The sequence below is a fragment of the Dendrobates tinctorius genome, unplaced genomic scaffold (genome assembly GCF_039654945.1).
Source record: "Dendrobates tinctorius isolate UK_male_01 unplaced genomic scaffold, ASM3965494v1 ptg000022l, whole genome shotgun sequence".
Classification (NCBI taxonomy): Eukaryota; Metazoa; Chordata; class Amphibia; order Anura; family Dendrobatidae; genus Dendrobates; species Dendrobates tinctorius.
Window position 1 is genome coordinate 35,218,408 of NW_027361690.1, and position 15,118 is coordinate 35,233,525.

Below are 15,118 nucleotides of genomic sequence, written 5' to 3' on the forward strand. Positions count from 1 at the left end.
CCCTTATCACAGTCCAGAAGGAAGTATCCGATGAGTTTCAGAATTACATCTTACTGCGGAGTCATACTTTTATATCCTATGCTCATCCTTGGTCATAAAAACCGAAGGTTTACACTGAAGGAGGTCACGGCCTGTATGGGAGCAGATATATTTAAACCTAAAAGGGATTGAAAAAAAGATATTTCTGCTTTCGGTATGTATACTTAGCTCTTTGGAGTGATGTCAATGGGGGCTCTTTGGGACCCATTTGCATACCACACTGAAAACCATCTTGTCTGCCACTGCCTTCACCCACTTCCTTCTAAATAACTGTAATTTACTACACACACACACAGTGCCTGATCTCCCAGCACACACCTCAATAAAGACAAATGCTTTGTAGCAAAGATTCAATTTTTCATTTAAAGGGGTCATCTTGTTGCACCAATCTCTTCAAATCTGGAACATTTCGATTCTTTGAGAAATTCCTTGTGGACTTCATCCTTTAAATTCAAAGGCTGAGGTCTGTGGGAATTCCGCAACAACATTCACAGCAAATACCCACGTGCAACACATTTGGATTTTGCAATGAATATGCGCTGACTTGCTTGTGCCAAATCTGATGCATGTGCATATAGCCTTAAAGGGTATTCCTAAATTAACTTATCACCTATCTATAAGACAGCAGGTAACTTGATGTTCGCTGATTGTCCGACCAACAATCCTGAAAGCCGTCTCTACAGAGTCCGTCCTGAATGACACGAAGGCGCGTATGCTTGACCTCTGTTCTATTCAATGTGTATGGAGCTGCCGGAGAAAGTGGGGCTCAGCGCTCGTCTACTTCTAGTAGTCCCTTAACAATGGTCACACACGCACAGCAAAGATCCTGGTTCTCAGGGTTCTAGAGCCTTGTTCTAGGGATCACTGGAGGCCCCAGCGACCAGCAAGTTATCCCCATATTATGGATAACTTGTCATTTTGGGAGTAACCCTTTAAGGCCTCCATTCAGAGTAGATAAAAGTTGATCGAACCCACAAATTTCGTCTTACAATCTCACATGTATTGGGGCGTCCAGACGCTCCTCGATGGGGAATTTAATTGCCTGATCGTTTCTCTCTTATTTTTCACTTCCACTTTTTATGGGAGCTTAAAAAAGAAAATCAACGGTGTCAGTTTCTCTACAAATATCATTATAACACACCGATCGCTATAATTCACTATATCCAGCCAGCTCCATCTGTTAATACTGCAATAAAAGATACCGCGCGCACAGGCTTCTGCTGCCTACACTAATAAGATCACTGTAGCAGCACTTATCATCCAGGGGTACAAAAAAAAATCATCAGACTCGGAGAAACTAAAGACTAATGCTGTCCAAATGCACCGATCCGATGGATTCAGATGATACTCTGAAGTCCGGGTCAATTTATTGTCGGGGAATATATCGATCTGACATGTCTGATATCAGACTGATATTGTCCTCCAGGAGACCAGCTGCCATCAGACACGTCTGGCGGCTTTCTTATAAAAAACACAGGAGCACTCAGCTGAGCGAGAGCGCCTATGTGTGGGGAAGCTGCAACCGATATTTGTATGAAGCAACCATCTCATGATGGGCCTAACATGCCAATCCTCAGCAACACACGCCAGGCTACCCTCAAAAACAGTACTTCCATGTTTAAGAGGAAATTGGTAGTCATTTATCCAATGTAAGGCTGTGTTCACAAGTAGCGTTTTTTTCACGTTTTTTTTCGCTATAAAAACGCTTAAAATAAGCTTCCCATTCATTTCTATGCATTTTGCACTTTTTGCGCATATAGATGCGTTTTTTACAGCAAAAAAACCGCTTCGCGGTAAAAAACGCAGTATGCTCATTAATTTCGCAGATTTTACCGCATTTCTGGCTATTTCTATGTGTCTGGAACCGTGCAGAAAAAAAACGCATAAAAACCTTTCTGCATACGTGTGCACATAGCCTTACTGGTCAGTGCACAATACCAGACTCCGCTTGCTGGCTGTATTGCTTGCCACATAATGGAGGTTATTCATTAGGGTCCGCTCCCTTGCACACAGTATCAGACTTTCTGACAGGAAAATCCACCATTTTACAGTAACAGGACTGTGAATTGGCTTTTGCAAAATCTCCTGCACATGCAGCATAATGCCCGCTGTGTAAACTGACCAGAGTGAGGATCGGATGGGAGATGTTCCTCCCTCCGCCACTCACAGGCTTGATCTGTGGCGGTATGTACCGCTGCTGATATAAGCGCAGCACTTCTGCTGTGAACCTCACTTGTCAATGTATTCTAAAGGCAGTTTAGTGCTTTTACAGAGTGAATTTGGCACATACATTATATAATTGTACAATATATATACCACACACACACATATATATATATATATATAATACTGGGTGGAATACCCTCCATACTCCCTGCAGGACGCACACCTGTAGCCTCCGCTGTGATGGTACCCAGCACTGCCTGCTGATGCATTCAGCCATCACCATAGACCGCACTCTGCCCGTGAGCTTAGTCTCCAAGCAACAAGTAACAGAAACATCCAGGGACGAGCGCAGCTGTCGGAGATGACTCACGTCCTGTCACTGACACAGCAGCACAAAACCTTGACTTCCGCTTATGCTCTACCAGCCGTCAGTGGCAGAAGAGACCAGAAATAGCTGCCGTCTTTACACCTGTATTAATGGTTGCACAGATGATAGTCCAGAAGATCAGTATCATAATGAGCCATTAATACATGATATGGGACGAGGTATTCTATGGCATGGTGGTCCTAATTAGAGGGAATCAGAAGTTCCGCAGGTTTATTGGGTTAGTCCTGCTTCTGATGAAGCAGTATGATGGCATATTGCCGTTTAGGAACTAAAAGTAACCGTTGTTCTAATTTCCATCGTACAAGTGAAAATAAAAATGTTGTTTTAGATTTCATCAGAGAAATCTGTTCCTTCCTCCTCCTGGACTAATTGATCATTCTCAAGATTCTCAATTTAAGAATAAAATCTGGCTTCAGTGAATCCAGATTTTCCCATTACTGAGATAGAACCTTATGTGCACCAGCCAACATGTCCTATAGAGAACTGTAACTGTTGTTTCAGCAGAACGTCTGTGTCAGTCTCTAGCTCCTCCCTTCTCCATAGACTTTTATAAGCAGCAACTGTCATCTTCTATCATTGAGAGGGAAAGCTTAGTACAGGTGGAAAAAGGAGCAGATTTCTCTGATAACATATATTACTAAATTGCCCATTTTAATATGTACTATTGATTTAAGAAATAAAAAAACAAAACAACATTTACTCTTTAAAGGGTCCCTGTCACACCATTATGGCCGCCCAGCACCATATAAGTAATGTAACCTGTATAGTCAACATGATACTGTTACTCCAAACACACCAGCATATCACTAAAGGAAGGAGAAAAAAAAAAAAAAAAAAAAAAAAAAAAAAAAAATCACTTTTAATCCTCTGGCACGTGCTATGTAAATTACACACATCCAGCCAAGAGGGCGGTGCTGGATCCTGAAACTGTCAAGGATCAGAGCCTGCAGTCACACCCACTGAGGTTTGATTGACAGGCAGAAAACTGTCCAAAGTCCCTCTGCTGACTGCAGAAATCTTGCCTGTGCGCTGCCTGCCGGCTTCCCAAGGATGCGCTGGGGCTTCCAGAGCATCCACAGGGTAAAAATGAAGCTGGGAAGTACACTTGGCTTCACTAGGAAGGCAGCAGTCAGCGGCATGTGTGAGATTTCACCGCCATTTATCTAACTGCCTAAAATAAAAACTGACTTAGCTGCTCATAGCAAAAATCCACACTTTCATTTCCTAAACTGCTCTGTTAAAATGAAAATCTACATTGTGATTGGTTGCTAGGAGCAACAACAATTTTTGATAAATCTTTCCTTGTCATTTAGCGGTCATGTTGAGCCCTTTTACAATAACTCTATAAGCTGGCTTCACACTTGAGTTGTGTAGCGCTGCGGGTGGTAGCCTACTTCCCCCGTTAAGTCCCGCCCACTGACGCATCCGCATGCGTTGTTTTAACGCTGCGCCGAATGCAACTTGTTGCATTTTGTTGCGGTCAGCGGGCGCATCAAAACGACGCATGCGGATGCATCAGCATACATTCACATGGCCTGCGTACCCCCAATGTTAAAGATAGGTACGAAGGACGCATGCAGACTTAGGCAGAGCTGAAGGAAGAGGTGCGGCAGTGGGCGGGGCTTAATGGAGGAAGAAAGGAGGAAGTAGGCTGCCATCCGCAGCGCTACACAACGCAAGTGTGAAACCAGCCTAATACTTCTTCTGGTGACACCTTGACAAATAGAACTATATTTTTCTACATTTACTTATATTTACAAATGTTTTTTTCTTTGTTTTTTTAACCAGCCCATTGACAGGTCCATTTTCCCCATTCCTAACCAGGCACATTTTCGGGTTTTATCATACATGCTGTGAGGTAGCGCTGTCATTCAAGTAGGGGATACTCGCTTAGCCGCCACAAAACCAGATCCGGCACGGGCTTTCCACAAAACAATCATAGTCCCTTCGGGTTATTCAGCATCATAATCCATCACAGCAACAGAAAACAGCATACAATCAGCATAGCGTCCATTACAGAGTTTCCCTGTTATCCTGTAGTCATATAAGTTATGTTCAATGCGCAGGCTTCCTAGCCCCAAGTTATCTCACCCTGTCAGGGTTTCCTCGTGCTGCTTCACCATGCTGCATGCGTTCATTCCCTCCAGGGAACTAACAAGTACACGTCGCCATTACTCACAGCCACTTCACAGGCTGTTAACCAGGAAGCCCCATCTCAGTGGGACCTTCCACACTGGACCAACCGGGTCCCAGCATTCACCACATGTGACCTACCCTGACCACCTTATACGGTCCGTAGCCACGCCCACCGGGTTACATGGCTATGACCTCATCACAGGTCCTTGAACCTATTCACACCCTTTTATCACAACGTTCTCAAACACACCCCCTGGGTGGGTTTGTAGGTAACTGGGTCCGCCCGTCTCCCAAGTTACCTGGAGACTTCTCCCTGACACATTAAAACAACACCTCAGCAATATCATTGCTGAGCAACACCCACACATATGTCTCCATCTCAAGGCCACCCACCTCGAGATACATAACAGTCCTTCAGGATGCTGCCACTCATCCTCTCTCTTGGGACATCCACATAGCGCCCCCTAGTGGACAAAGTGGTCACTACACCACATAGCGCTTTTAAGAAATCTAAAAATAATGTTCTCATTCAGACAGTTAAATAATTTTTACCTCTTTTTCACAATTCATGGCGCTTAATTTTTTGTATACAGGTTTTTTTTTACTCTGTATTTATTTATTATGACCACAAAGAATTGCTAAAAACATTTAAAATTATGTTTCCCTTGAAATTATTTTTATATTTAGAACTTTTATATGGGTGGGAATAGAAACAGTGATTCATTCAGACTGGCAGTGTATCTTTTTTTTTTTTTTTCTTAAAAGCTTTGTTTTTCTTTTAAATTTATGTTTTTTATTTAATCTTTGCTGTTTTAATTTAATTTTTACACATTATGTCCCCATAAGGTATTAAAAGACCTTTGAGTGGCATTTTAACATCAATATATTTCAATATATTCTTTTTTTTTTCTGATTTCCTCTATAACTGGGGCCGGTATATTAGCACCAGTTACAGGGGAACTTCAAGCTTCTGCCTTTCCTAATTGGTATACACAAGCGGTGTTTCAACAATGGAGAAGGTAAACTTGGTAATAAACCATGTCCATCTTCTCTCTGGGGAGTCTGCCTGTGTCTGACAGCCTGCTCCTGCCCCACAATCCCATGCTAGCTGCTTGCACTGCATTGACATTTTACTACATCAGTGCAAGGTAGGGTAAATTGTGCACTGCCTGGAAGTATAGTCTATTGGCAGTCCAAAAGTAGTTAATGTGAAATATATGATTAAACTAAATGCTCTTTTAGAATTGTGCATTTTCATTTCAGAACTGAATATCAGGGATTTTATATCTAATATTCATGATCTTCTACCCAGAAGGCATAAGAGAGGTGTGAAGTATTAATTACTGGGCATATGTGGCGGATCCGATACTGTGTGAGGTTTCAGTTTGCTAGACATGGGTGTAGGCATTTTTCTTCCCTTGTGGTAGTATTATGAGCCAGATGCAATGGGCTCCCCGTGATAAGAACAGAACATTGAAAAGTAAAGTTATTACAGATACTGATTTTCTGATGTCACTTGTCTAAATTGTCAGAATTTGTCACGATTTGCTACAGTGTCACTGAGTAACTATCCGCATGACTGGATCTCACATCATCACAAGGTTTAGCGTTTCGTCATCACATCCAGACCACAACTTGGACTATGTAAGTTCATCTATGCGCTGAGACATGATGACAGTCCTGAATACAGAAGTTAGCCATAACAATGTGTGCAAACTGCCGCCAGCATCTCTCACCATCAAAGTCAGAAATACACAGCGCCTTTCTCCGCCAGCATGTATCTGCTAAAGTGAGCAAGTTATGAGAGGTCACAGGAGAATGCCGACCTCCGCATTCCACACTTACTCCCAGCTGAGCAACCATAGCAATAGTGCAGTCACAGCGTGTCACACTGATATACCGCACAGGAACACTGGAATGACAGAACATCTGTCATCGTTATTTCTGCTTTATTAAAGCTCAGTCCCTCCAGAATTTAAGACACATGTCAACTTAGCAATTTCTGACCTCTAGCCGTGCTCCAAGTGCTGCAAAAGGGAAGACCAAGAAAAAGAAAAACAGAAAATAAGCGAGCTGGGAAAAGTGCAGATTTACGGTGATGTCACCGTGTTCTATATATTGGTTGTAAATAATGAGGGAGATCACTGGTGGAAGCCTCCTGACACTTTCTTATTTGTGTTAGGAAGACAAGGAGTTAATGATTTTTGACACGCCTTTCTTCAGAAACATGGTGTTGAAGTCTGCCATTGTTTAATAACATGTGTGCATGCCTGGGGTATACCGCACACTCTCCGCTAATACGCTAGATACCAATGTTTTATGTATATGGGAGCAATTACTTTATAACACCATTATCTTCCTACTTCACTCTCCTTTATGACCTTTAATCAGATAATGTGACATAATAAAGACACAAGCTCAAGAGTAGCTTTAGCTAAAGGTGGCGGTACACATTAGAGGGATGTCTGCTGACTCTCCCCCAATGTCAAATAGTAGAAGAAATATGGATCAGGCAGGTGGTCTTCAACAAGAAGCAAGTCGTCTGGCATTGAAATGTTCCTCTCTTCCCATTTAGGACACATGTACACGCGGCTAAAGCGAGCATACATGTGTGTAGAGAGGGGCATGATCACCTGTGTGTAGTGCAATCAGAAGCTGCAGATATTCTCCATTATTGCGTCTTCCGTATAAAAGGCAGTATAACTACTCCCACAAACAATGGCTTCTGTTTTGCACAAGTACAGTACATCACGGGTCAGGATCTGATCTGTTGTTATATATTTACCTAGAGTAAACCTGTTCCTGAAATGTCTGTGACTGTCCCATTTATCGATATTGGGCTTGCAGAAATCTATTTGCTAGCCACAGAAAATAAAGGAAGTCATTTATGTGCATGCTAATGATTTTTAGGACTAGACATATCTTCAACAAATCTGCTATGTATGCCCATACTCTTTAGGACCCTAAACTCACGAGCTGATAGCGGAGAGAAGAGCCAGGCAGTTGGAATTTCAATGCCAATCCTTTTGCATTAAGGGCAGATAAGGTGCTGCCAGAGATATCTGGCAGCAGCTTTCTCTTGTTCACCCATTAAAAGTGATGAAGCATATAAGGAGAGTCAACCATCTGCAGATCGATGGCCAGCAGCTAGCACATTTCAGCTTTAGGAGATTGCCCTGTTTCCTAAGGACAGTTTTTCTGGTAATATCTGTCTATCAGGGAATGATACATCATGTTTTGAAAGTCTGCAATCATCAGGACATATTGGGGGCGATTCATCAAAGCTTTGATGGGGGGGGGGGGACTTTGAAATGTTGCATTTTTGTGGAAACTTGAGGCTGCGCAAAAAAAAAAAAAAGCGCCTTTTGGCATGCCATTCTCGCTCCGGCTCCGTCAAAGTGGGCAGAGCTAAGGCAGAACGGAGGCAGAGCATGGCGACTCCTGCTCGTAAAATTCATGGCAAGTGGCGGCGTTTGCTATGACACAAATCTTACAAACTGTGGTTTGTCCCCATGAAGTCTGCTACTACGAAACGCGTTGACAAAATCAATACTCATGGATATTTCATTCCTGTCCATCATTGCTGGAGTAAGATTTGTGGCGTACGCCACTATGCACCTATCCTCAATCATTCATCGAGAGGCGTGAGCAGAAGCGTCAGCTCCAAAACGCCCCCTCATCCCCTTCATCAAGGCCAGCGAGAGAATCGCCCCCAATATACCGGTATGTACGTATTTGGAGAGGTAGCACTGTCCCACCATCGGTACGTGCAAATACCGTTCTCAGAGATACCAGAGCATTACCTCTTAGCTTCCTCCAAGTGACACAAATATTCATAGGCGACATTCTGACGTCTCCTTTCATCCATCTCTTCTGCTGTCAGTCTTTCATCGTCCAGCACAGCTGTAGATAGAAGAAGAATATAAAATTCATATCTCTGTATCCACATTCATCGCATTACCTGTTTGTCCTGGGTTTACCTTTCTTCCACTTTACCATTTTAACTGGAAGATTCATTGCTGGAAGCCAAATTACAGTATTAGCATTGGATAAAATGAAGACAGTGGGATAAACCGTCATGGACATAACACTAAAGACGTGCTGAGTGAACGTGCTGGGATAAGGTGTTATCTGAGCATGCTTGGGTGCTAACATAGTGTCTTCAGCGAGCTCGAAAAATATGTTGGAGTCCCTGAGCCTGCATGTCTCACTGCTGTTGGACAGCCACAACACATGCAGGGATTACCTAGCAATCCCTACATGTGTTGTGGCTCTTGAACAGCCGCGAGTCATGCAGGCGCAGGGACTCCAACATATTTTTTGAGCACACCGAAGTCACTCTGTTACTACCTGAGAATGCTGAGATAACACCTTATCCCAGCACGTTCGCTCATCACTACTAAAGACCCATTAACACTGGGTAACCTGCACGTCAGGACACCAAATTATACTTATTTTACAAAATCCTTATAACTTATATGCATGAAAAGGACTTAATCTACTGTTCTACACTGAATGGACGCCACTGATGCTTCCGCTTAGGCCTCTGCAGCATATATTACACGGAAGCTACTGTCATATCCAGAATGCAAGACCTGTCCTCCAGCCAGCTTTTCTGAAGCCAGTAGTGGTGGTCCTCCATGAACCACTAGGTTCCAAATAGAAGTGTGAAAGAAGAAAGTGATGCGCCACAAGGACAAGTAAGGACAAATTTGGCCTTTTTTGTGCACTTAGCCCCTGCCCCCTCTGTACTGTGAGACTGTATGGACCACTCTTGAACGGTCCTTGATGGATACAATCATGGACAGGTACAAGGTAGGGGACATGAAAGTTAGTGGCAGCTTTTGTGGCTTCCAGATAATGAAAAAGTAGTAAAACTCCTCAATGTGCAGGATTTAAAGAGGCTGTGTCAACAAAATATGTTCTATTGGTTAAATCAAGCATATAATTTAAATCTATTTTTCATATATTATTTTTTTTCAATTTTCCATCTCACTATCAATGTTAAAATAGTGTTTTTTTACACTAGCCACCAAGTTTGATTTTAGACTCATACTTCCTGTTCAGTACAGAGGACTTTTCAGCAGTCTCCTTATCATCACAGAGACTAAGGAAAGTTAACACCTCTAAATAAAGTGGACAAGACAATCCACCACCCACTATAGGTGGTCACAGCTCACCTCCACTCTCTCTCTGCACAACGACTTTTTACCCAGATGCTCACACTGCCATCACAGAGAGTTGCCATACAAAAGATATGCTTTGAGCTAGTCTAGGTCATGTGTTCAATAAGAAGTAGGAGCCAGTGTAAAAAATTTAGATTTTATATTGTTTTAATATAAACAGTGAATCAAACAATGGATCATTTTATGACGACAATCCCTTTGACAAACGGTTTAATTCCTGCAAGAGGAGAAGCATTTCACATGCTAATAAAACAGAGGAGAACAGAGGTAACCGGCTCGGGTCTGTCTCTGGCCGGCCATAGGCTTAGAATAGAGAGATGGGGGGGATATCTGGACTGCAGCTCTTTCTAGGGTGGGTTTTAGGATGGGGAAACAGGAGACTACAGGATGAAGTTATGCTTTTCCTATACCAGAGACGCACAAAAAAAAAAGCTGCAAACAGCCAACATGTGAAGCTAATTTTTTAAGCCAAAACTAAAAATGTAATAAGAAAAAAATCAGGAGAAATACTGCAAAAAAAATTCTGGAACAGAAAATCCTTTCAGCATGTCTGAATGCAGCAAGTATATGGACGACAGCAGCTGAATTATCTGCTACAGATTGGCTGCTTTTGACAACTTTACTTCTACCTGTGGCTCCTGCCTTTCCATACAGAAAAACTGCAAAATGTGACCTTGACCAAGGAGGATAATATAATAATGGCTAATAAAAATTGTTTTTATTGAACATTTGCAGTTCACAATGAATAGGTGTAGGTCCTGTAGGTCAATAGTCTATAAGAGGCAGAATAGCAGTGTCCGTGCAGCACAAGGTGACTTCATTCTGTTTGCAGGGAGATATGTACAATGAATGAAGGGTTCTGTGTAAATTTGTCAGTCTCCTAGAGAAACGACACATACAGGAAACTAATCATTTCCTCTGTTTCTACAACACTCTTTAGTGCATCTTCGAATCCGCAGAGACCTTACAGGTTGGTGGATCCCGCACTTTCCTTCTCGTGCCTTTCACACAGTCACAACCCCCTGTACGTACGTACACCTGTCCTAAGAGAGTGTCACATGTGTACAGATGTGTGTCCCTGACCAAGTACACACAGCACAATCACTCACAGACAATGAGGATAATACAACAATGCCCCTTATGGATTTTGCTGATCCTTTCTAGCCTGCAGGGAGGTGAAAATTACTTAAGTGATTTTTAGGAGTGCAATTAAAATTAATTGCCTAATTGAGTAAATGCACATTATGTGTGCTCCTTAGTCTTAGGAGTAATTTCTAATCCTGCTGTCGAGTTTTTGAAACTTAGGAATTCATAGAATGTACTGGAAATACAGTATCATGTTATGATTGGTGGTGGTTCGATTTATCAGACCCCACCGATCCTTTGTATAAACAGAAATGCTGCATGCCCTTCTCTGGCTTTCCTATAGGGTGAGTTTCCACGGTCCGGAATACATCCAGAATAGCTGCGGATTGAACGCTGCATACAGCCGCAGCATTTAATCCGCAGTGTCCAGATGTTACAGCATAGTGGAGGGGATTTTATGAAATCCCGTCTCCACTATGCATCCTAATACACGGGTGACACAACCGCGAAACCGGACATGCGGCGCATCTTTTTAGACCGCAGCATGTCTGTTTACCTTGCGGAGATGCTCAGTTTCCGCAAGGTAAATAGCCTACTCTATGTATGTGATGCGGTGATTCCGCATGTGTTCAATGAACACATGCAGTTTCACCACGCGTACAGAAGAGGCGGCGCTTTGGGCGGAGCGGTGTTTCCGCTCAGTCCAAAGCGCAAGTAATGCGCTATGTGGAAACATACCCTTATAAAGTGGTGCCTCCATCACGGATCGTGCAGTAATCTGCTACACAACCCCATGCCAGTGAGTGCAGTCAGTAGATGGGAACATCACTGTGTGGGGAGAACAGAGAAGGAGACGCATGACAAGATCAGCACTAGTTTTAGTAATGGTGGCGATCCCCTGCGTAAAGTGATGGGATTTCCCCAGAAATATGACATCACATCATATAGGAAAATGCCCGAAAAATTGAAACCCATATATTAGTAATCTATTTTTGGAAACATTGAATATCTACATATCTACGCAGCTTTACCCATTCATAATCATATGATTCATATGACTCATCATGGGTTCAAGACTTCTGATTGTGACAAACTATGTGACCAAGGTCTGAAGCCACACAGTTCGTTTTGCTAATGCCATTGCTTCATATCATTCAGGTGTGGAATAGAAGATCAACCTGTTGGAGGCTGCAGGCCTGCTACCAATAAAGCCTCAGGAAAAATGTCATGTATGCTCATTGTACGTCGAGCATGTAGTGACCTATCCACATTTTCTACAGTGAGAACGCACAACACACTCAGGTGGTCTACTGCTGGATTTACCTGCAAATCAACTGACACCGCCCGTATCATTTGCCACTATGAATAATACACATATTTTGCATAGCACATGTTCTTCTCTTGTATAAATTTTCCTCTAGCATAATTTCACCTGTGGCTGGCAAAGAATAAAAAAAAATGAAAAGGGGGTATCCAGTATTTTAATATGAATGGTCTATCCTCAGGATGGAGAGAGCTCTAGGATGGTGAGAGGTCACTCTTGGCATATTAGCCAGTGTGTTGAAAGGGATTCTGTGAGCACTGCTGACTCTTTAATTTCTCCATTAGCTTTCAGGCCTTTTGATACTTTACTGTACCACCCTTTTCTTGGGGGTGGATGCAAGGTAGTATTACAGCGTTGTCCCATTTAAGCCTTATTGTGTAATGCTGGTGTGTTTGTACCTTGTTTTCCCAGCATTACTTTGCATGTCTGTGCGCTTACCCTTTGCTCCGTTCCCCCTAACCAGGTGGGATACCATTGACTATTATCTGTATGGATTCTGCTCAGTTCCTTGCTTAGCTGCGTAGCCGTACATGTGTTTTAGAGTCTTTGCTCCACTGCACGACCATCCGCGTGTGCGGTCCCTGGCTGCCGCTGTGGAAGCTATCCATGGGTTGCTAGGTCCTCTGCAGCTGGTGCATGACTTTCCACGTTTGCCCAGGATTGCAGCCGCTGCCAGGTGCCTTTGGCTTCAGTTCCTGTGCTGGCTATGCTGTACTGGTTTTTGTCTGTGCTTAGGGTACGCGCGGCCACACCTTCACCGCTTTTATTAGTAGCAGTGTGTGCGCTTGAATTGCTTTCCCCAGACTATTGCTGAAGGGCAGATCCTATTTAAAAAGTTCCTTTTCCCTGTTGGGTGTTTCTAGAGCTTCTTATTAGGTTGAAGAACCTAGCCATGTGTTTGGTCCAGCAGGCTGCTCCTGGTCTACCTGCTACCAGTTCTGGGAAAGCCGATGTCTTTGTCCCTGGACCCATCCTGTCTATGTGTTGATACCAAAGTCCTTGCCCTTATTCCTGCTGTGTGATATTCCTCAAGTCCTTCTGTGTCTTGAACCATGTACCCAGTGACTGTGAGTTTCCTGTAACCTGTGTCTTCTGAAGGAGTCCGGTGTTCCTGTTGAGCTTCTACTATGCTGTGCTCAGCCTACTATGCTGTTCTAGCTCCGGTCCAATTCTGCAGTGCTTGCACCATACCACTTGAGTTCCTTTCTAGGTTGAGTCTGTTCTCCAGAGGCTGACGACCGCTGGCTAGTGTCTGGAGCCTGATGACTGCTGCCTGGTGCCTGGAACCTGATGACTGCTGCCTGGTGCCGGGAGCCTGATGACGGCTGCTCAATGTTCTGTCGGTTTCCCTGATGTCCTGCCATTCTCTGCCTGGAGCCGTCTGTTGTCCGGAGTCCAAATGTCCTGTCTTTGTCCTGGATGTCCAGCCTGTGTCCAGATATCCAGTCCATGGTCCTGGTGGTACAGCCTGTGTTTCGGAGTCAGTCCCACTTGTGTTCCTGAGGACATTCCAATCTTGTTTTCTGGTGACTGCTCTGCCTGTGTGTCCTGGATCTGACTAGCCGATGCCCGGAGTTGCTATATCGATGTTCCTGGACCTGTGCTGTCCGTGATTTTCCTGTGTCTCAATGTCCGGCCTGTTCCCTGGGGTCCACCCTGTGATGACGTCTATCAGAGGGTGGTGTCTGATGTTCTCCTGCTGTGCCAGTGCTACGCCTGAGAGAGAGGTTCTTCTGATATGGGGAGTACATATCATAATCTCAGTCCAGGACAGCGCTTACACCATGGCAAGGAGTGCACGCTTATTCAGCAAGTATGCAGCATGAAAATGAATATTGACCGGAAGGGGGGGGTGACTAACATAATACAGGTTACATTTGTCTACAGCGGCTTAAGGAGGGACTGTGATATCTATAACAATATGTTATAGTTCAGTTTTTCTCAATGAAGGAATAATTTATTTAGGATAACCCGCACTCCGAAGCTGAAAATTACCATCTATGCCATCATTAACTTGCAGCTTGCACTTCATCAATGAACTGCAGGTAACAAGAAGTCCCTAGCTCACACTACATCATGAATGAAAGTCACCATACTGCCGGTCTGCCACGTATACTGGGCATCACAGAGGAGAATGTGTTGGTATAAATACAGATTAACAGCAAGAATGCTGCAGGTGCAGAAATAATGCCAAGATTTTGGGCAAACACAAAGGGAGTCTTCTTTCCAACAACAAGATGACCTATTCATGCACATTAACGGATGCTCACATATTAGGTTACTTCATACTACAAGTATACAAATGGGATATAATGTATGTATTGTGATAGGTAAGGAAAAACGAAGGGGGGGGGGGGGAGTAATTAACTATGGTTTATAGGGAATGTATTTCCTTTCTTTCATCATGACCTCTTGAATTATTCCCCATCCGTTATCTTGTTGCTGCAGCTAGAACAAATTAGAGAATGGTAATGCTCTAAGGCTACGTTCCCACGAGGAGCATCTGAAGTTGCAGAATTTCTGCCCCATTTCTGCACCTATCATGTAACTTGGGTTATCTGACTTTTTTCATTGCACATTTGAGGCTGCGGTTTTTGCCTCTTTTTTAGTGTCATGCTTTAAATAAAGCTGTTTTGTTTATACTTTCTGGTACATGACTTTGACAAAAACTTTATTGATATACTTATGACCGGATTACATGGGATTTTACCTGCGGATTTTCCGCATCTAATGCATATCTATATGGAAAATCTACACAGAAAACGTAGCGTACCCAAAAGAAAAACCGACATG

General features: G+C 43.3%; 1 protein-coding gene across 1 annotated transcript in view; it reads right to left on the reverse strand.

The window, feature by feature from the left end:
* IQGAP1 (IQ motif containing GTPase activating protein 1) overlaps positions 1-15,118 on the reverse strand; it is a 245,247-nt gene that overhangs the window by 193,511 nt on the left and 36,618 nt on the right. The window contains exon 2 of the mRNA XM_073568580.1: positions 8,533-8,632. Coding sequence (XP_073424681.1) covers positions 8,533-8,632 — 100 coding nt within the window. The remainder of the gene's footprint in view (positions 1-8,532; positions 8,633-15,118) is intronic.